Source organism: Equus quagga, chromosome 7, assembly GCF_021613505.1.
Source record: "Equus quagga isolate Etosha38 chromosome 7, UCLA_HA_Equagga_1.0, whole genome shotgun sequence".
Lineage (NCBI taxonomy): Eukaryota > Metazoa > Chordata > Mammalia > Perissodactyla > Equidae > Equus > Equus quagga.
The window spans coordinates 88,463,736-88,487,393 of NC_060273.1; the positions used below are offsets into that span (position 1 = coordinate 88,463,736).

General features: G+C 40.3%; 1 protein-coding gene across 1 annotated transcript in view; it reads right to left on the reverse strand.

Moving 5' to 3' along the window:
- Positions 1-22,457, reverse strand: part of SLC12A2 (solute carrier family 12 member 2) — a 101,763-nt gene extending 79,306 nt beyond the window's left edge. Inside the window, exon 1 of the mRNA XM_046666402.1 lies at positions 21,201-22,457. Coding sequence (XP_046522358.1) covers positions 21,201-21,935 — 735 coding nt within the window. The 5' untranslated portion in view covers positions 21,936-22,457. The remainder of the gene's footprint in view (positions 1-21,200) is intronic.
- Positions 22,458-23,658: the final 1,201 nt, after the last annotated feature.

The window sequence follows — 23,658 nt, forward strand, 5'->3', positions numbered from 1 at the left end:
AGGGTAAGTAGATAAAGGTGTTTATCAGTGTGCAAGAAAAAAATGAAGATTGTCTAAACAGTGCAACTTTTGAATACAGTTAAAATACTAATAAAACACATCTCTGGCAATGTTTATTACCAATCTATTCACTTTTTAGAACAAATTTACTCTGTTTTTACAGTTAAGCTGGTAAATGAGTGGTAAAAGTTATCTTTGCTCAGTAATTTTAGGCCATGGTAGGCAAAAGACAATAATCTACATGCTTTTTTTTTTTTATTTGGGAGGAGGGGGAAATGTTTGGGTTATTTTGTTTATTGGTGTTTTAAAGAACAACTGAGCAAAGCTGTACCAAAGTGTGTCATTAGGTCTAAGGCTGTCACAGTATCCTTTCCAGGTAGACTTAACGATGCTCAAATACGGACACCCTTTGAAGAAGGAAATGTTCCAATTGCTTAACTGCATTTACTATATTAAAAAGTCCAAAGTAACTTCTGATTTTCTTCTGTTAAGATTCTGCATTTGAAACAGAACAAAATCATTCCATTTGCAATAACATGGATGGACCTTGAGAGAATTATGTTAAGTGAAATAAGCCAGCAAGAGAAAGATAATCTGTGTATGACTCCACTCATATGAGGAATTTAAAATTATGGACCAAGAACAGTTTAGTGGATACCAGGGGAAAGGTGGGGTGGGGGGTGGGCACAAAGGGTGAAGTGGTGCACCTACAACATGACTGACAAACATTAATGTATAATTGAAATTTCACAAGATTGTAACCTATCAATAACTCAATAAAAAAAAAAAAAGCAGCAGCTTCTAGAATTGGTTGCATTGGAAATTTGATTAAATATTTTCCAAACAAACCAGGACCTACTCAATAGCAATGTTGAAAAGAACCCCAAAGATGCTGTACCGTCTCCTGCAGACAGTTCGTTTCAGTTCTAAATCTAGCAGCCAGCCTTCTGCCATTTGTTTGTTCACTAATAGAATGATGTTAAAAAAAACTTTCCCAAATGCAAAAATTAACACTTTTAATAGAGACCTGTGAAATTTGGCCAGATTTTTCTTCATGTATGCAGAATGTCTAGATGGGACACAGATTAGACTTCTCCATGTTTACTTGGCTAGTTAATTACCACAAAATATTCATTTGGAACATAATTAAGAGCTATAATTGGGCAAGTAAACCAATAATCATCAATAACTCTGAGAACATTTCCAGTCAATAAATTATTTTCTTGCGTAAAAAAAAAAAAAAAAAAAGATTCTGCATTTGCAAAAAGCAGTTTCTGGGTATGAACCACAGTCAAATCCTTCTATTCATTCATTAAACAAATATTTATTAATCAATTTTATCAAGCACCTACTAGGTACTTTCCAACCCTCCTAGAGATGATATTTTATAGTAGAGGCTAGAGATGAAAGATAGGTCTTCTACCTTAAATCTGGGGTATTTTCTACTCTACGAAGTAGTCTCCATTAAATTAAATGCTGAACCCAGTCAAAAAAGGTAAAGCACCTTTTCAGTAGTAACTTTCTTTTCAAGTGACAACCTCTGACAATCAGTTTCCTAATCTGTAAAACGGAGATAAAAATCCTTGCCCGCCAGCACCATCTCCTTGGAGTCTTGAGGTTTTCTAAATAAAGATCAATTTATAGTAAGACAGCCACCTAAAGCAAATGAGGCTTCTAGCTCTTGGCTATAAAGCTAACTGATACAATGTGATTATAATATAGTAAATTTAAATGCCAGCACCATGTTAGAAATGTGAGAGTATGGCTCAATTGTAGTTATATATTTCAAAAGAATTAATAGGAAACGTATTCCTAGGTGTCCTGGCTTTTCAATGCCTGGCCACGTTTCAACAAAAAGACTACACACTCAGTTGACCCTATCAGAGCAAGGGCAGCAGGTCCCTGGGACTACACATGCTCTCGGGGCCCAGTCAGTGATGCTCCTGAAGCACATGTTGAGAAGTCCAGACCCATCACAGTACGGGAGGACCAAAGTCCATGCCAGTGAGCATCCCTTGACAACTTCTGCAACTAAGGATCCTCTTCCTTTTGTCCCCTCCACCGCGTCTCTGAAGAATATATTGCATTAAATCTTGATCATGTTTTTTGGATGCACTTGAGTCTATACTTCTGTGTAAAGGTCCATTTACTTAAAGGAACAAAATTTGCTTTCAGCATCACCTCTGTTTAACTACAAAGTGATTCTTTAATATACTAACTTACAGAGTTAATGAGAGGTTCACATAAGATAAGGTATTTGTGTACCAAAAAATAAAAAACAAGGCTGATTATTTATTAAAGATGAAGACAATTACAAAAGAAGAAAGAAAAATAGGATATAAATATGCGATAGTTTAAGACAAAGTTATATTTATTGGCTAATCTTTTTTTCTTTTTTATGGAGAGTAAGAAGGGCCCTGAGCTAACATCTGTTGCCAATCTTCCTCTTTTGTTTTGCTTGAAGAAGACTGTCTCCGAGCTAACATCTGTGCCACTCTTCCTCTATTTTGTATCTGGGACGCCACCACAGCATGGCTTGATGAGCAGTGTGTAGGTCTGCACCCAGGATCCAAACCTGCAAACCCCAAGCCGCCAAAGCGGAACATGTGAACTTAACCACGCCATGGGGCCGGCCCCACTAATCATTTTTTTGCAACCACAAAATATGGGTCAAACAAATTCACCTTGCTGAATGAAGATCAGAGAACTACTAAACTGCTTTCTAACACTTTGATCTATGAAATAAAATTTAGATCCCAATCACAATTGATATTCCTTTCTACACAGTAAATCAATCTTACCAAATAATCTAAACTGCCAGAAAAAAAACAATATGAACAGGAAAAGAATGGGGAGTGGGGATACATAAAGTTTTAATGTATTTAACAATTACTTATTTAAAAGAAGGTGCTAGGTACAGGGTAGTAGCTACAGTAGAGAATACAAAAATTTTTAAACACATGAAAATGTTTACCCTTATTCAAGTTATCCAATTAAATTATGCTGGTAGAGCACATTATCTAATAATTCTGGCAACTACAACCACCAAAAAAGTCACAAGTCCAACATTAAGGGAGATCACAAAAAAATAAAACTGAAACACTCTCTTCCAGAAGTTAAGTTTTAAATTCTATCCCAAATTAACACTTGCACTAAATGAAAAGTAATATGAGAAAGCCTAGTTAGCAGTGTAACAAGCTGCCTTAGTAATTAAATACACTTTATTTCCATCTGTTTCTGAGCAATTCCCTTACTATTTCCTATAACTACACAAACACTTGGAAAATATAATGGATGATTTTTTTCCCCCATGACTCAAAGAGTTCAATTTTGGTAAGAATTGGTTGAAGGTTAGGAAATAATTTGTTTTTGCATATTTAGGGGTGAGGTGAACCCTGGCATAGAATACGACCCAATCTACGTTTATTGTGATATACACCGGATTTTTTTGTACTAATATTGCAAGATACGAAATAGTAGCTTCTGCCTTCAAGAAGCAAGAGTTTCTTATAAAATACAGTTGTACATAATCTAGATCTAGTTATCGATTACCAATGGGATAAACTAAGAATTCTCAGCATGTCAGACCTCCATAATCTGTCTGGCTCACTTTAATAACAGCCATCACTTACTAAAAGCCTACGATGTGTCAGACACTTCCCTAAATGCTTGCAGGTCCTACTTCCCTGAATTGACACATCTTTGAGAGGTAGGTATTATAATCCCCACTTAACAAATGAGGAAATAGTCTTTTGAGAAGTTAACTTACCCAAAATCATGCAACTATTAATGGAGCAGTACAGAGAATCTTCTAAATGGTAGAATTCCACATATTACAGTGAGCCAAGGTAAATTATTTTAGGTATCTATTTTGGGCAAGAGGACAAAAAGATAGACAAATCACCCAACTCAGGAAACTGTCCTGCTTGAACTTCCCAATTCCCCAGCTATTTTCACTCTTCCCCTTGCTTCATCTTTCCATCCTTCCTCTACCTTCAAATCTACAGAACCTAAGGGCATCTGACATGGTCCTTATAAAAACAACAGTAGAGGTTCTGCACTGGATGTCACTAGAAAGGATTTTATAAATCTCTTGTGCTTTCAATAAATTCCCCCAGGGTCTACAGTGTCTATGAAACTCTTTGCCCTATAGCATTGTTACAGACAGCTGCACTGGACCACCTACGGAGGGGAAAAACTGCCAGTGTCCAGATATAATCCATCTGGGCAGGCATGTCAAATATTTAAATATGCAGTTGTGTAGCAGATAGACTTATGCATGTTACTTAACTTTAGAAGTTTATTTGGAGACTATTGTGGTAGAAAGGGTAGAGAAAATAGGCCAGTCACTCAGTTTCTATGTTACCTAGGATTTATCCTTTTCCAATTAAAAACCCACATTAGCTGCTCAAGCTAGCAACTCCTATAATCAGATGTTCCAGGTTATACTAGGTTCTTTCCTCCCTCAGGCTTTACCACTGCAACCTCTTGACCCCTGGTCCCACCTACACATCCGTGCCCTGCAAGGAAGGCTTGAAAAGTAAAACTGTTCACCAGAATTCTTGAGATTTGTCATCAATGTTTTGTTACCACACATGATAAGACTTGACATGATTAAAGAAAAGATAAATATTAGTCTGACTGTTTTAGAAGTGAAGTTTCTGTATTTTTCCAACCAAAGGCCACTTTCCTATTTCTATTAATTTTCCTTGAAGGTTTTTATACCCACTCAGACTTCTAGCTTCTAAGTTAGAAAATAACTGAAAGAATTGTAACTATCATATTTAATTTGATATAATATTGCTTTTATTGCTGAAACACTGGTTTTAAAGTATTTTCTCCAGAGGGACTTTTTGCTTGCTGTTCCCTCTGCGTGTAACGCACTTTGACGATGGTTGCCTCTTTCTCATCCTTGGGGTCTTGGCCTAAATGTAGCCTCCTCCTTCCCAGACCACCCAACACGTAGTTTCTTCTCATCAATTCCTCTTTTATTTTCTTCATAGCATATATCACAGTCTGTAATTATCTTTTTATTTACTCAGTTTTTATAATCTATGCACCCAACTCCACTTCTTCAATATGTATTAAAATGGAAGGTCCACAAGGGCACAGCCCTTTTCTGTCATCTTTATTGAAGACATAGTAAATGAATATTGAGCCTTTATGGGCAATCTCTCCTTTCAAATAATATCCTGAAATAGGAGAACTGAAATTTAAAGTGTCTGCTCCCAAGTTAGATCTGGGTTCAAATTCCAACTCTGCTACTCACAAGCTATGGAAACTCTAGCAACCTCCCTGGTCCTCAGTTACCACACCTGTAAAATGAAGATAATATTATCTACTCCACACTGAGAAGATGAAGTGAGAAAATATGATGATTGTATAGAACACAAAAACTCTCATACACTGCTGGTGGGAGTATAAGCAACTTTGGGAAAAAAGTTTGAACATTATCTTCTCAAGTTGAAAATATGCATACCCTTTAAGCCAGCAATTCTACTCCTAGGTATATCCCTATAGATGCAGAATATTTATATGAAGCAGAACACTCGTACAAAAATGTTCACATTGGAATTGTTAAAAATTGCCAAAAATTAGACACAATCCAAACATCCATAACTGTAGAATAAACTACAGCATTTCATACAATGGAAGATAAATAGCAATAAAAATGAATGAATTACAAATATAAACATAACAGCAAAAGATGATATATACTGTATGATTCCATTTATATAAAGTTTTAAAGCAGGCAAAACTAGACTAATAGTCTTCAGGAATACATAAAGGTGACAAAATCCATTAAAAAAAAAAGATCAAGACCAAGACCCAAGGAAATGCTCACCTTTAAGTCAGGACAGCTGCTGCTTCGGGCGAGGGGCGGGGGGGTGGAATATGATTAGAAAGGAGTACACAGAGGGTTTCTGGGGTGCCAGCAATGGTCTATTTCTTGATCTGAGTGATGATCATTTGATTAAGTTATACATTTATGCTTTATGTCTTTTTTTTCTGCTATATTCCATACACATACACACAAAAAGATTAAACCAGAAAATGCGTTAAGTGATTGATAACACTGCCTGACATTAACAGAGTAAGTGCTCAGTAAACTTTCACTATTATTATAAATAACAAATAAGTGAACTATTATTCCAACTGCCCATGTCATGAGCTTAAATAACTGGGTGTTGAACAAATACATAAAAATAAATACTGCAGAACATCATTAATCTAGATTCTACTACATAGCTTCTTGTAATTTGATATTTGGAGAGTTTAAGATTACCTCTGGAAAAATAAAACAAAAAATTCACCTTTACATACAAATATGGCATCCCCACTCTACATGGTGATAAAGGATTCATCACCTACACCATCGCAAGTCCATAGAGTACAGTGTGAAGAATGCGGCTTTGATGACCAACATTCACACTGCTACAAATATTCTGCAACTTCTCTAACACTAGAAATGTGTTTAGGAAATGACAGCTTCCGCTCTTGGCTACTTCCTTTGGTGGCACCTGTAAGTACTTCACAGCAGGACTAGCTAGGGTTAATGTTAGATCGCATGGTCTGAGAATAGAAGCAAAACTTCTGGATTTAGCTTTTTCAAGCAAATTAAATCACTGTTAATGATAGCCAGTGGAATGGAGAATCTTTATTTTAGTGTACTCTTAATATACAGGAACTTATCACTTTGTTTACAAGTAGATTGTTGATTTAAATAAATCCAAAATTACATTTCAAAAATGATAACATTCACCAATAAATGCTATTTGTATCTTAAAAACAAACTTCTGAGCTAAAGAATTGATAAAGATACATTAAAGATAACAATTTCTCATATAGTTTAATAGCATCTGCTTAATACTAAGGTAAGCCAAAATGTTAAATTAATATCACAAAGCATAGCCAAATTAGTAACTAAAAATGGATGCATATATATGCAAATTGAGAAGCCAAAGTAGCTGGGTTTATTCTAACAATTTTTTCATTAAGTACTAGCCAATTATATCATCCCAAAGCTACCAACACTTCCTATCCGTGCTGTCGGTGATTGGTGTATTCAGTGTAATGCTCCCATACAGACTACTCACTCAAAACAAAGTATTGTTTTACAGGAATCCAATCTGCTCTGGTTAACAATGGTCTATTAATATCCAGTGGCATTAATGCAAAGCTCAAAACTCAAGTGCCACAGATAAAAGTGGATGGTGTGACCATGTGACTTTGCAATGAACCAAGTCAGAACTGCTGATTGCAGTCAAAAAATTCAGTCCCCTTCCTAGCCCATCATGTTCTTCTTTACTAATCATTCAAGACTGAGTTACAATAGAATATGTTAAGAATAGCATAACTTATGCATCATTTCAAATCCTACACAAGTTGCTAATGTCAACAAACTAAGAACCTGAAGAGAAACAGCTTGAAAACATTTTAATTCAAATTACCAGAAAACTTAAACCTTCCAGTATCAAATAATATAATTATGTGATCTACATTTCAAATTGTTTTACTTTTAAAATAAGAAGAACCAAAAGTTGTCAAGGATTTACATACATGACTAGCGGCATCATAAATGGGTAAAATATTAAAAAAGCAATATACATGCTTTTTATTAAGTAGAAAACAAAAACTACATTTAGTGGATGAGATGCACTTGGTATTTCATGTACTTCTCACATGAATATATGATATTTCTCACTGTGAATTATCATCTATCCCATTTTCTCTAGAAGCAACCTGAGGATCAGAGGTAGCAAGTCCTTTTTCTGAAGGTCACACAAGTAGAAAGTGTAAAGACCAAGATTTAAATCCCTGACTGACAGCTAAACTATGTGTGCATGAAAAAGAACCTAGGGTGAATGGAAAAAAAGCAAAGACCAGAAAGGAAATACTCTTAATAGATACGAGTGCTCTGGGTGAAATCCCTGAGTTTGCTGCCTTTTTTAACTGCGAGCACTCCCCAACTGCGTGTAAGGTGGATGGCTGAAAGTGAAGCCTTACTAGCTTGAAATATGAGAGAAGAGAGCCCAAAAGCCAGGAAAGGAATTGGAAATTAGGTGGGAATCTCTAGAAAAAAATGGAATGACGGTGAACATAAGCCTCAAATCTCAGCTGACCACTAAATTACACAGGTAAAGGGGAACTCCCCCCATCCCCCATCACCCCACCCCCCAGTGAGCCAGGCTAAAAGAGCACCAGCTGGAAACAATAAAACAAAAGATAGCATCTTCTACATAGCAGGCAGAGAGGACCCAGTTTACAGTTTGAGCCAAGGCAAGTTAAGTACCTGTTGGAACAGAAAACAATAATCTTTAGAAGAATATAAAAATAAACCAAAAATAACCCAGAATTGCTACAAGGTATTATCTACATATCCAATTGTCACCCAAAAATATTACACAACAAGAAAAAATAACCCATCATGAGGAAAAAAACCATCATTAGAAAGTACCTCCAAGTGGGGCCAGATGTTAGATTTAGGAGACAAAGACTTCAAAATAGCTATAATAAATACACTCAAAAATTAAAGGTAAATATGGTATCAGTGAATAATAGAGAGGGAATCTCAACAAAGAAATGGAAGCTGTATTGTAAAAATTAAAAATTCTAGATCTGAAAAATCACAATAATTGAAATGAAAAAATTCACTAGGACTCAACAGCAGAACGGAAATGGCATAAGGAGGAAGCAGTGAGGAGCATTAACTTACAGATACAAGAAACTGAACAAACCCAAAATGGATACACTCAGAGAAACACCCTTACCCACAGTCAAATTGCTGAAGGCCAAAGGTAAGGAGAAAATCTTGAAAATAACCAGAGAAAACCAATATATCATACAAAGGTATGCAATGATATGATTAATGGCTGTCTTCTTATCAGAAACAATGGTGGCCAGAAGCCATTGGAAGTGCATACTAAAAGGACTGAAAGAAGAAAACCCTGTCAACCAACAAGTCTACATCCAATAAAACTATCCTTCAAAAGTGAAGTGAAATAAAGACATCTTCAGATAAGCAAAAACAGAAAGAATTTTGTGGCCAGTTGACCTCCATTAGAAGAAGTACTCAATGAAGAGAAACTGTATCAGATGGCAACACAGATCTATAAGAAGAAATGAAAAAAAAAATGGAAATAAATGTGAGTATAAAATACCATATATTTTTCTTCTCTTCTCTTTTCTTTAAAGCCATGTAACTGTTGAAAGCAAAAAGCACAACAGTATATTGTTGGGTTTATCAAGTAGATGACAACCAGAGCACTAGGAAAAGCAAAGCATTCTGTTTTAAAATTCCTATATTTTAGCTGAAGAAATTCAATATTCTTTCTAAGAAGAGCAACTACTAAAATAACAATGCAAAGAGATACATAGCTAGAAAGTCAATAGCAGAATTAAAATGGAATCCTAAAAAATATCTGATTAGCACAAAAGACGGCAGGAAAAGAGGATTAGAGGAACAGAAAACAGATCTAAAAAACCTCAGAAAACAAACAGCAAAATTATCAGGCCTAATTACAACCAAATCACAATAAAAGTAAATGGACTAAATAATGTACAAAGAGAAAGTGAAAGTTACGGTACATGTATTCTATGATGTATGTATGTGTGTGTGTATATATACATCTCAAACATTCACTTAAATAGATTACTATGGGTGACATAAAACTGACTATTTATTTACTAACGATTATTTAATCCTAGGTGGAAAGAGTAGGATATAAAATTGTAGTTTTAAAATGTACATAAAAATGCAAAAATGTTAAGGATTTGAAGTCTAACTTACTTTCTCTATTTCCCAAAACTTCTCTTTATAATGAAATAATAATAAACATTTTAAATAAATAAACACAATGAAACCCTTGGAGTAAATTTTCAAAGTCCTGCCCTGGAAAGGATTAATCTTCAGCCTCTTGAAATTTGATATTTTAGGATGACTTGAGACTGCAATTTTCCAAAAATGTGTAGCTCTTTGACTCTTATGTTAAGATTTAAAACACCGTTGTTACTTTGTGCCAACACTAGCCTAGATGGAGATGCTGTGATAACCAAAACTCAGGTCCTATCTTTGCGTCTACTGTAAAGGGCTATTCTAACCTGTATTTTTCTGAGAACTCTATTTCTGCTTTTCAATATTTTCTTGTCTTCTGTCTCTACAACATGCTGGCTCTCTCTGGATCCACCTCTGCCAGTGTTCACCTTCCCTTCTAACTTGCCCTGGTTCTGGATATCAGGTAGCTGTATTTGTTATAGCTACACAGAAAGTGTAACTATACAGGCACCCCCACTTGTAGATGTGGTGAATCCCTTGCTTCGCTTAATTACTGGATTAGCTTTGTTTCTGATCAGCAAATCTGCCAAATAACTGGGGTTGAAATAGATGAGACAGTATCGTAATCTCTCCAAGCCTACAAACCAAATCTGTTATTTGTAAAAATTTATAGGTCAGCAGGACTCAAGAGTAATTTATCATAAAGCTTAATTTCTAAAATAGTAAAGCCTGATGGTTTATGTCTGAAACCATTAGGTTCTATAAAAGAGAGGTAATATCGAGGCCAACTTTTCATGTGAACTCATCAGGATTCAAATTTATCAGTTAGTATTTGTATGTCTGACTTCCCTGTAGGATTTTAATAGGGGACCTAATAAGCAACATACGTTTCTCCTAACACCTCACATGTGAGCTTAGGTTATGAGTTTAATGTGAGGTTAGTTTAATGTGCCTAGGTTTAAGCCCAGCATCTACCACTTACTGGGTGTGAAACTTGGGCAAGTTGCTAGTAGCCTTTGACTTCATCTATCTGTAAACTACTTGGTTTGCAAGGTTATTGTGCCCAGACTAGAGAGCTCCTGAAATACGGCAGATGTGCACTAACTGGTAACAATGCAATTCAATATACAGTTATCTAAGGGTTAAAGCCAGATCTTTAAATAGTTAGCACTTATCTATATAAGGGTATTTCAAAGCTTGAGAATCAGCACATTAAAGAAAATAACTATATACTATTGTCACAGAGATAACCAAAGTGTAAGACTCTCAACATGGTCTAGGATACTGGTTTGCAAACCTGGCTCTATACAAATCACCAAGGAAAGCTTTTCAAAAACTACATATACAGTAGTCTAGTCCCCCCTTATCCACAGGGGATACGTTCCAAGACCTCAAGTGGATGCCTGAAACCATGGATAACACTGAACTCTATATATACTACGTTTTCTTCTATGTATACATATTTGAGGAACAACAGCAAAACTAGCACAAATTTCTCTTTCATTCTTCACAATCTCACAAATAGAAGATTTGTTCTTACTGTAGATCTTACTGAGCAACCTCAGTATACGATTTTTTTTCTTATTAAGTCAAGAGCTCTCACCTTTTCACTCAAAGGAAACACTTTAAGGCTTCTCTTTGGCATATCCAAATTGCTAGCATCACTACTCTCGCACTTTGGGGCCATTATTAAGTGAAATAAGGGTTCCTTGAACATGAGCATGTGACACTGCAACAGTCGATCTGATAATTGAGAGATACTAAGCGACTAATGGGTGGGTGGCATATACAGCATGGATACGCTGTACAAAGAGATGATTCATGTCCAGAGCTGTACAGTCTGAGATTTCATCAAGCTACTCAGAACGGCGGGCAATTTAAAACTTGTGAATTATTTCTGGAATTTTCTATTTAATATTTTCAAACTGCAATTAACCACAGGTAACTGAAACTACAGAAAGCAAAACCACAGATAAGGGGGTATACTCTTTGGGAGAAAGGAGGCTGTAATTCTTCTCCAAGAGATTCTTTTAGAAATTTGGGAATCACTGTCCAAAGAAAAGGACAGGGAGACAGAGACCTAGTTTCAAAAAGATCCAACCTCACCAAGTATTAATTATGTGACTTTAGGCAAACCACGACCTTGCAAAATGAGACTGCTACTCCAAAACCTTCACCCACCTCCTCCAAAGATAGATTTCAAGACCAAATACAGATATGAAAGCTACAGAGTGCTTTGGAAACTCCACCACTCTATACAATATTATGAAATTTTTCACAGCCTTTCTAATTAAAGACCCAGATCTCCATTCTCAGACTGAAAAGAGAGATATTTCACTGATTCAATAAATACTTCATTGAGGGCCTACTACGTTCTACACACTTTTCTCTGAGGAAAGATCCATGCAAAATTAGACAAAAATCTAAATTTAACGCTTTTAAACTAGTGGTGGCTATCTAATGTGGAAGGAAAGAAAGAAAGGAAGAATGAGGGAAAGAAAAAACTTTCTTTTACTTCCCTGGACAGTACTGTCTGATAGATCTGTGATGGTGGATGTGACGTTCTCTATCTCCACTGTCCAATATGGTAGTCACTAGCCACATGTGGGTACTGAGCACTTAAAATGTGACTCAAGTCACTAAAGAATGAATTTTTAACTTTAATTTTAATTTAAACTTGGCTTAACACCTTATGTAACTAGTGCTTACAGTACTAGAAAGGACCACCCTAGAACATTTAAGAATTTAGGTCACACTTTTGGGAGATACCGATACGTAAAGGCAGAGGAAATTTTAAAAAGTTTAGTAAGATTCCATTTATAAGAAACTTTCTTAAATTTTTTTTTGAAGATTTTTGTACCAGGAAAAGATACAACCATACAGTGAAACCTGAGCAGTCCAAATCTCTTCTAATTTATCTCCAATGGACTAAAAAACAACTATCATGGATATTTAAAAATAAAACAAAATCAAAATAACAAGAAATTATACAGTTCTAAACTGTAGGATATTGGAATTAACACCAACTGGGAGTCAGAATATTTGTTTCAAGTACCAACTGGCTCTGCCAGTTACATGTCCTACGATTTTGGATAGGTTACTCAGCTCCTTTCCATCCTAACCTCCAAATGTGCAACTTGTAGCAATTTGTCAAATGGCTTTGAGAGATTCTAGATAACAAATATAAGGTATGTAAAAGTGTTTAAGATTCTCTTGTACTACATTAATTTATAAAGAATTAGTTCTATTATTCAGCATGTATTGACTGAGGGTCTGCTATGTCAGGCCTATATACGAGGTACTAGGGACAGAATGATAAACAGCCACAGACATACTCTGCTTCTCACAGAGTTTGAAGTCAATTCAAGTTGACTCAAATAATCACATTAATAAATATATTATCACTAGGTGAAATAAGGGCTCTAAGGGAAAAGGGGTTTATCCTAGACTTGAGGATAACAGCTTTCTCTCTGATGAAATAAGGATTGAAGTGACATCTTAAAACTAAAAAGTTAACGGTGTGTGTATGGGGGAGAAAGGAGGAAGAGTTCACAGACACTATCATGTCAAAAGCCCTATGGCCAAAGGAAGTATTGTGCCATTGAATAAATGAAACACTGAAGAAGAGGTAGGCCAGAGATGCAGAGTGAGTTTTAAGCCAAGGGATGAGATGATCAATTTTGTTTTAAAAAGATCATTCTGGGGGCAATAATGATGGGAGGGCATAGTGAATACGGGGAACTCAGTTAGAAGGCTACTGCAGAGGGACATGCTACTGTTTGGTCTAGGATGGTAGCAGGGAAGATGAAAAGAATATTTAGGAATTAAAGCTGACAGAAGGAACTCAGTGATGAACAGGATGAGAGAAAGCGTCAAGGATGACTCACAAGTTTCTCACTTGTGCAATATGATGAATAGTGCTACCATTCACAGAGACTCAGAACACACTGAAGAGGCCTGGGCTGTTTCGTTTTTGGAGGGGAAGGGAGAAAATCATAAGTTTGTGAATCTGGGGGTGCTTTTGAGACATAAAGCAAAAACGTCCGCCAGGCATTAAATGCCCAGAACTCAGAAAAAGGTATAGGTAGGAGACAAAATATGGGGAGTCATTAGCCTACAGATGATATAGCATAAGGAAAGAAAAAAGAACACAGAGGAAGAAAAGCCAGAATCATACCTTGAGGACGGCCAGTTCAGGGATGAAGGAGACTGCTGAAAGAGCCAGACAGGGAGAAGAAAAATTAAGAGATTGGTGTTATGGAAGCCAAGGAAGTGACAAGAAGACGTTAAAAGAACATCAAATGTTGGAACGTTGAAAGCTGACGGGGAAGGAAAAAAAAAGTTTCCTGGAATTGGTGATAAGGATGGAGGTCACTGGTGACTTTAACAAGAACTATTTAGGTGAAACGATGAGGTGGAAGCCACACTAGAGCAGACGGCCGGGGTCCTCGTGGGTCCGTTAAGTCTTCCTCTGCTGGAGCAATCAGTAATGCCCCACCAAGCCACCCAGCTGCAATAAAGCTCCAAAATGACACACACCAAACTCTGTTAGAAGCTACACTGTTAGAGGAACTATTCCACACAACCCAACAAAGAACCATCCCAGTGGCTTCTAGAATTCTTAACCTAGACGGGTATCTAATTTGTGAATGTTCAGGAACAGCATAGTGAAAATTTAAAGCAGAGAAATTTCCGAGCCAAAGGGTACTACAAATATACCAGCCGTAATTAGCTTCTGCAAAGAGACAATATTCCACTAAGCTATTTTTGCTTTTCAGATTTTCCCCTTCTTCTAATTAGAAATTGCCACGTTCTCTATCAGCTCCAAGTTTTTCATAAGAGCTTTAAGACAGCACTGGTACAGATTCTAGTGAGAAACAGAGGAATAATAAAGCGCCTGGCAGATGATAGCTTTTACATTTTAAATGGGAAATCATCGATACGTTTCTAACTTCAATATTTTAAGGAGTTCTGCTTCTTGTCCATCCCTTACTCTTACTTTGTGGAATCAACCCACCAGTTCCCCACCCCTCTGTATGGTATCTGAAAAACTACTGGTTTTCATGGTTCTACCTGCAATTTGCAACATAAAAGCACATTTATTTTTATGCTACAAATTAAAGCTCATTTTCTTAACTTCTATTACTTCACAAACCAGTGGCTGCAATTGTGTAAGTGTTTGCCCCACTATAGAGCGAATTTGTGGATTGAAATCCAACTCCTGAGTCTACCTCCCAAACTTGCTCTCCCCAGTCTTCCCCATATCCATAAATACTGATTCTAAACAGGGGGGAAACTGGCACTAATCTTTCTATATACCCCTCATCCAACCTATCAGCAAATCCCAACAAGTCTACCTTTCAAACATATCCAGCAGATATCAGAACACTTCCCATTTTATCAAACATTATTATCTGGTAAAAATCACCATCATCTTAATTGAAACACTGCAATAGGCCTTCTGACTAGTCTCCCAGCTTCCACCCTGAGCCCCTTACAGTGTATTATCACTCTGTTTGCTGTGTGGAGAACTTAAAAACACATGTCTGATCATATCTTGTCTGTGCTCAAAACGCTCCCTGGCTCCCTACATCACTCAGAGTAAAACCCTAAGTCTTTACTATGATCAACAAGGTTCTACATTATTTGTTCCTCACTGCTGCTCTGGCCTCTCCTATCACCCTCCCTTCTTGTCACTCCAGTCTTGCTGGCCTCCTTGTTTCTCAATCACACCAAGCACACTGCCATCTCAGGGTCTTGGTGTTTGCAGTTCCTCTGCCTAGAGTGTTCTTCCCCTAAGATACTTGCGTGGTGCAATCCCTCACTCCCTTCTGTGACTGCTCACCTCTCAGAGAGGTCCTTTCTAACTCCTCTAAAACAGCACCACCCAGCCTTTACCGTCCATCCACCTTTAATTTTCTTCACAGCAGTTACATCTGACCTACTTTTTTATTGTCTCCTGCCACTAGAATGAAAGTTTCACGACTTTGTTGTGTTCACTGCTGTACCCCCAGCACTTAGAACAGTGCTGTTGTTAGTACTCAATAAGGATTTGTTAAATAACTACATTCATACTCATTTTGCTTCAGCATGGAACCAATTTGGCTAGTACTACAGGCTATCCAAACACATATATGAAACATGTAATTAAAAATTATTGAAGGGCCAGCCCCGTGGCCTAGTGGTTAAGTTCGGCATGCTCCGCTTCAGCAGCCTGGGTTCAGGTCCTGGGTGCAGACCTACACCACTCAGCAGCAGCCATGTTGTGGCAGCGACACACGGGCAAAATAGAGGAAGACTGGCACAGATGTTAGCTCAGGGAGAATCTTCCTCAGCAAGAAAAAAACGAAATTTTGAAAACAAACACACTCAACACAGAGGAACCAAGAAACGCTATTTTGGTCCTTTCAATTCCAGTCTCACAGGATTGGAAATTGGAGTATGAACACAAACACACACAGAGAAGACATCAACTATGATAGCAGTATATGGATTTTTTGCCACATTTTAAATCCTCAAATTTACCTTTCCTTCTACCTGGGCAGTCAGTTAGCATATACTTGGGGAATGCATACAGTATTATGGGTAAACCACACTTTAGCTCTGGTGGCATGGATTGATTTAGCAGAGTGGAGCCCCTGGCAAAATTGTGAAATAGTCCAAATGTGACTTTGCCACATGAATGTGTTTCTTATCAGAGTCCCAACTTTACTTAGACCTAGATCTGATCTACTCCCCACCCCCAGGGATGTGACCCATTCTTGTCCCTCCAGGGTGATGTACAAGGACTCAAGCTATGTACTGAAGTGATTAGTGTGTGATTCTTGTCCAAGAATCAACACAGCCCACTCAGAGAAGCAGCCATACCGAGTTGGAGAAGATAACACAGCTGTTTAGTGTTTTACTTAAAGTCCTTGTTAAGCGGGAAGAACTGCCCACCTTGATATATTCAATGAACAAATCTCCATTAAGGCCCATCTCTGTGTGGAGATAAATGAGACACAAGCTCAGGTCCTAGTGAAAGAGTCATATTAATCAATGATTACATCATCACAAGAATTCCTCATTTCTCTCAGTTATGTCATCATTCTGCTCTCAGGAGGTCAAGATAGATAGGTGATGTTGGTAATCCCCAACGTGTCCCCTTCAACATCCCTGCCTTCTCAGAGCAGGTCGGAGGGACAGGTAGGAAGAAGAGAGAACAAGAAAGAGGAGCTACTATGTCTTGGCATTGGAGTCAGAAAAAAACTGGGTGTGAATTCCAGCTGTACCGCTTTCAATGAGATTGGCATTAAGCAATTTCTTCAGCTTCTACAAGCCCATTTCATGAGTAAAATGTGTATAAAACCTATTTCTTAGGAATTAAACGAAAAAGCCAACAAGCTCAGTGAGACGTAAAAGACACTCTGTATAGCTGCTCCTTTACTTTCCCCTTTTTTTAAATGAGAAAGGCTAAAATAGAGAGGCCATATACAGACTTGACAGAACAGCAGCAAAAAGTTCTCAAACCCTGGCCTAAGGACAACTATGCAAAGGTAATATTACCTTTTAAAACTGTTTCAATAATGCTTTAAATCCAGTAGGAGCTATTATGGATTGTCTACCACTATACTTTTCCACATTTGACAACCATGCTTTCCATCACACATTGAAGTTGTCCATCAAATACTTATTTTTTTGTCTACCTTCACTTTTGAATTTCTTCTTGTAGGGGCAGGAATCATTACTTTGGTTTTATGTTTTGAAATACTAAAAAAAAAAATCAATTCCTGGCATCAACTTTGAAGAGCTTCTGCCTTCTTTCAAACTCCTGTCTCTCACCTTCCCTAACACTGCTCTCCTGACTATTTCTCACCAGCTTAGCAGCTCCTTCGTCCCTTTCTCTGCCAGTGTCTCCTCAATCTCTAACCTACCTTTAGACATTTTCTAGACCCAATCCCAGACCCTATTTCTGTTCTCTTATCTACCCATTCTCCTAAGTAATTACACCCATGATTCTGACTATTTATATACATATACTATATACATACACACACATTTCCATATATATACACATTTTCATACATGTATATATCTTACATACATATATAATGTATTCTGCCCCCTCTTCCTCAAAATGACTCTTGACTAAGATGTCTTATAGGCTGCTCAAACAGAATTCTTTCCTTCACCCTGAAACCTATTTCTTCTCCACTCTTTCCCAACTCAGGCAACAGTACCACTATCTATTCAGTTGCTCAAGTCCAAAACCTGGGAATCAGCTTCTCTTTCCCTCTCACATCCAATCCACCTACATCCAATTCATTTTGCCACCAACCCTTATTACCTGTAACCCAAACCACCGTAATGTAACTGGTTCCATTCTTGCCCCTGCCAATCCATTCTCCAACCAGCAGGCAGAGATGTTAAAACAAAACAGATTATGTTGCTACCTCACAAAAAACCCTTCAAAAATTTTCCACTACATTTCTAATAAAATCTTTTACTAGCCTCCTTATAGTTCTTTGGACAAATCACTCTCTCACCTCACTACTTCCACATATGCTGTTCCTTTGACCTGGAAGGTTGTTCTGCCCTATTATCAACTTAGCCTTCAGGTCTCAGCTTCATTGTCACACTTCTTGAAAAAGGCCTCCCCAACACACCAATTAAAATTAGGTCCTATTATATCCTCACTAAGCATCTTACACTTTTCTTTCATAGCACTGGAAAAAAATAGGTTACTTGTGCAAAGATTTGGTTAACATACGTCTAGACACTCAGTATCTGTTTTGCTAATCACTGCATCATTCCACAGTGCCACAGCCATGCCACCAACACCTAAGATACTCCTCTCCCTAATAAATATTTGACAAATGGAGAACGCATGAGTCCTGGCCCTAGAATGGCAGCAAGATGCACCATGGATACTTAACTATTCCTCTTCAGTTGGACTTACAGGCAAAATACTTTAAAAAGTCACAGTGCTGGGCAATGAAAGAAATTCAAGCAGAAGGAAGACAACATAGTCCTTTCCCCTAACAAGTTTCTGGTGCTTGTCTTTTAGTTGTTTGGTTCTTCCCTAGTTTCTAGCACTGAGTTAGACCCAAGGTAGACACTTAAGCACTTAGTGACCAAGGTAGACTACATGACAATCAATCAAGTGATAGAATTAAATGCTACAGAATTCTAAATATTATGATTCAGGTACGGCTAGAAAAGGCTTTAAAGAAGCCAGAAGCCAATCTAGACAGGGTGAGGAACAGCTTCTGGCGATCTGGCCAACCTATGCTACCACCCCTCTCCCATCCTCCTTCAACAGTGTAGATCTCTATAGTCAGATTTGTACTCCTTAATATAACACATTTCTTTAATCCCTTTGCTAAATTCTAATCAAAATTAATTTCCATCTGAGGTTCTATGCTTATTTAACCTAATATAACCCGGTGGCTATAAAAGACCAAGTGGTAGAAGGTAAAAAACTACAAAGAATTCATTACTTGTTGCATAAATGAAACTCTGAACGTAACATTTTGCACAGTACATCCATCTAATAATGTAAAAATTAAGAGAATCTAAAATCGAAGAGTTTATGTACTTTCTGAAGGGCCAATTTAAGACCAAAATAAAAACTACATTAGGCATTATTTTTCAGGCACTGAACATGGGTCTTTATGTGCATTTTTTTCCTAATCTTCAAAATAACCCTGAAAGCTGAGGAAGCTGAGGCTGAGAGACTGGGTGACTTCTTCAGCTAACAACACAGGTATTCTTTTTTAGACACTGTAAACTGACCAAAAATGCAAAACAAACAATCCCTAAAGTTTTGGAGAACTTGAAGTGCTTTGCTGAGAGAATTTAACTTAAAATAACAAAAACTTTCCTAGGAAGCATACAAGTTCAAGGAATATAACATCCTTCAATTAAAAAAAGCCTTCCCAAAACATAGAGGTAAATACAGACTGCTTTACTGCTAAACTAATCAGCTTTGGTGAAATAAATCCCAAATGTATCTGCATAATATTTTCAATAATAATAAAAATGCTCTAACGAACACTATCAGTTACATACCTACACTACAAAGGTTTTGAGTTTTGAAAGGAAAAAAATAATAGATTGGAAAGAAACTACAGGAGTATGAATAAAAGAAGTGTTTTAAAAATTGTTTTTCTTCTGATATGACAAAATACCACAATGGAATAACAGCAGTAGTTCAAAGCTAAATGATGTCAGGCTTTTAAACAATCAATAAGCTATAAGGGTTGGGACCTCTGTAACTATTTCAAATTGTATGAATGTTACATTTATCAAACATTGGGATAAGTATAGTCTTGTATGAAATGACTGTATGAGATCAAATAACCAAATCCAAAAGAAATTACATACTTTCTGTATTTAAACTCTTCCACACTATGATTGATTCAACTTATATGGTACCAACTCTCTGCATTCACAAAATGCCATCAATGTAGTCATTATCTACTTGTAAAGTGTGACTTCAAGTAATCCCAGCTAATAAAAATGTTAAATATTAATCAAATCTCAAAAGCATGAACATATCTCAAAATAACGATTGTGTACCCTGAAGAAATAGTCATAAATGGTCATAAAAAATAGAATTACAGAAATCAATAGAGTTTATAGCGATGGTTTTCTGTTCACAAAGTATAATTACTTTGCAAGACCCCAGAACGTCTTTCTGGACATCCTCCACAGTAAAAAACATTTCTCCTGTTTCTTTTGCTCCTTTTTAGACTCTGCCCCTCCTCGCCAATTTTTTGTTTTTTATGTAGTCCTCTCCCAAAATGTTTACAGTATAAAAAAATGGATTTATGGCATTATCAGGGACAGCATGTCCCAAGACTTAATATTTCTATGATCCTTTGCATATTCAAGATTGCAAGAATTGAGCTTTTAATAATTTACAGACCACAAACACACCCTGTTAAGATTTTCCCTTCGAACACTAACGTTCCCACTCTTGGGACCCCTAATGGGTGCACATAAGCCATACAATACAACCTTTAAAAAGGCCACAGATGGTAGGTGTTCTCCACTCTCTCCCAAGAGACGTCCTCACCTCCTGCACATTCCCTTCTCGGGGCCCACAAGCACAACTGTCATTCAGAGAGATGGTAATTGTTAAGCGTGGGTGAGAAAGTGTACATGAGAGATATAACCGGATGGAGAAGGCTGTTAAGTGCAGCCTCTTCCATGTCATGTCACTAACCTAACCCGCTGCAAACTTTTAAGAGATTAAGTTACATTCCTCTGCAATTCTACCCTTGACAGCTGAAGCCAAAGATGCTAGCGAGTCGTGCACGTCCATTCCCGCCACATCACGGGTGGAAAGCCGGCGGCACATCCCGCAGTCAGCGGGACCAGTGGTTGGGGAAGGAAGGAGGGCTGGTGAGAAAGCTGCAGGGAGAGGGTCGGGAGAGCTCACCTTTTCCAGCTCATCGTGGAGCTCCGCCAGGCTGGGCCGGAGCAGCTTCTCGCCCAGCTGCGCGGCCGTGTGCCGGTAGTGGTCGATCCTGGGGACGGCGTCCATGGTGTTGTGGCCGAAGGTGCGCAGGTAGTAGGTGTTGGTGTGAGTGTCATAGTAGTAGTGCTGGTGGTGCCCACTGCCGCCGCCGCCCGAGTGCAGGCTGCTGCCCTCGCTCAGCACCGTGTCCCCGCCGTTCTGAAAGCTCACGTTGGGCCCATCGCCTCCAACCCCCGCAGCATCCGACAAGCTCTCGTCCGCCGACGAGGAGGCAGCCGGGTCTACGAAGTTCACGCGGAAGCGGCCCTTGGCTTCCTCGCTGCCCTTAGCCGGCCCGCTTTCACCGCTGGCTTTCCCCTCCGCGGGGGTCTCTTTGCCCCCTGCCCCAGCACTGGCCGCCGCCGCCGCAGCAGCAGCAGCACGCCCGGCGTTCTCGGAAACCAGGTCCACCTGGAAGCGGCTCTGGCTCGGGGTGGGCCCCAGGGGTCTGCCCAGCCCATCCCCGGCCGCCGCGGCGCCCTCACCGCGGACCCCGCCGCCGGCCCGGCTCGCGGCCGCAGCATCCTCAGGCACCGAGGGCACGGCCGTGCCGGGAAGATCCACCCCGGCGGCGGCCAGCACGGCGGCTGGCGGCGCCTCACCGACCCCGGCCAGCCTCGGGACGCCGGAGGAGGGCGCCGTGGGCCCTGGCTCCATCACCGCCTGAACCCCTGGCGGACCCGGAGAGGCTAGCGGACGTTGCGGGCTGCAAGCCCTCCGCGCCCCCGGCCGGCGGTGGCGGCAGCCGCAACGCCAGATGAGGGAGCCGCTCTCCCCGCCGCCCGCTCGCCGCCGCTCGCCCGGGCCGGCACGAACGGCGCCGGCAGCCTACTTAGCGCGCGAGTGCAGCGGGCGCGGGGCGGGTCCCGCTGTTTAAAGCCTCGGCGGGGCCGCGGCGGCGCTGGCCGGGGATGCAGCACGCGGGAGGCGGGGCCGGCGGCTCCTCCGCCCCTCAGCCCGCCCACCCGAGGTCCCGCAGCGGCGCGCGGCCGGCGCTCCCACGGCGCCCCGGCCCTCCCAGGCTGCTGCGCGCCCCCACGCGAGAGCGGCGCGCGCTAGGGGCGCGGGCGGCCAGTCCGCACCCGGCCTCCGGCAGCGGGCCCCGCGAGCAGCTCTAGCCGCGCGATCGGGGAGCAGGCGCGGCCGCGCGTCGCCTCAGCGCCGCCGTCGCCGGGAAGATCTCCGCGCCGCTACCTCCTCTTCCGTCGCCCTCCTCCCACCCCTCCACCTCCTTCCCCCGCCCCGCTCTGCGGCGAAAAGGAGCTGGCCCCCCCGGCCGCCTCCCTCTCTCCCCGCCCCTGGGGCCGCGCGTCAGTGGGCCGGCAGCCCAGGCCACGGCAGCCCAGGCTGCGGACGGCGCCCGGGCCCTGCCTCGGCGCACGCGGACTCCTGATGCGCCCGCGGCAGCTGCCTCCACCGCGGCGGCTCCAGGGGCTCTCGTCTGCTCGCTTTTTTTCCCCCCAAGTTCTGAATTCGCAATACTTGGGGCTGAGCCGGCGAGATCTCGCGAGATGCTGCGGGGCGACTGGGCCGCTTCTCCTCAGGCGCGTGGTACCCGAGGCGGTGCCGTAGCCGCCGACCGCCCCTCGCTCCAGCGGGTGATGCCCGAGGCTTTCCCGTCGGGCCCGCAGGTGCTTCCGGAGCTGCGGGCGATGTGCGCCCCCGCCCCCGCGAGGTCAGCTGGGAGCTCCGAGCCGCCACGACTCTCCGCACACGCTCTGGGCCTGAGCCCAGGGGAAGGCAGGTTGCTCTGTGCCGCCTTTGAGGCGGTAAACTCACCCGCCTGGCGCGTTAGATTTGCATAACCAGAGACTAATTCCAGTCGCGATGCAGTGGGTGTGTCCACACTTCCGATGACACCTTTATTTTAAAAGCTGTGATGTTTGAAAATGAGAAGGGAGCTTAGTTGTGATACCTCATTCTTTCCAGGTGGTTTTTAACTTGGGGCATTTCCAGAAATGATGGGAAGCTCAGCTTAGAATGAATACACTGTGCAGTAACTAACCGTGGAGCACTATTCGGGAAGTTTCATCACGATTTAGGTTGTGAAGAATTCCTCTGTTTTAGTTAAAACAGAAAGGTACTCCTCTCTTCTGCAGGCTTAGTGTCTCTTCTGTAAAATGTAGGGGAATATAATTATTTTGCAACTTTCTTAGCAGCAGAATCCATTTGTAACCTAAATTCTACCCACAGCCCTATAGAAAAACAGACAACAAGAAGGAATGGCTTCTTCGATCATATCACTTGTCTTTTATTTATGCACTCATTTATGTATTTTTAAGTTTTATTTTGGGGATAAACACCATCTTTGCTGAATCCTTGAAGCATGATCAAAGAGCCTCAGAGTTTGCAGAACTGTTTGGAAATACTGTGAAGAAAG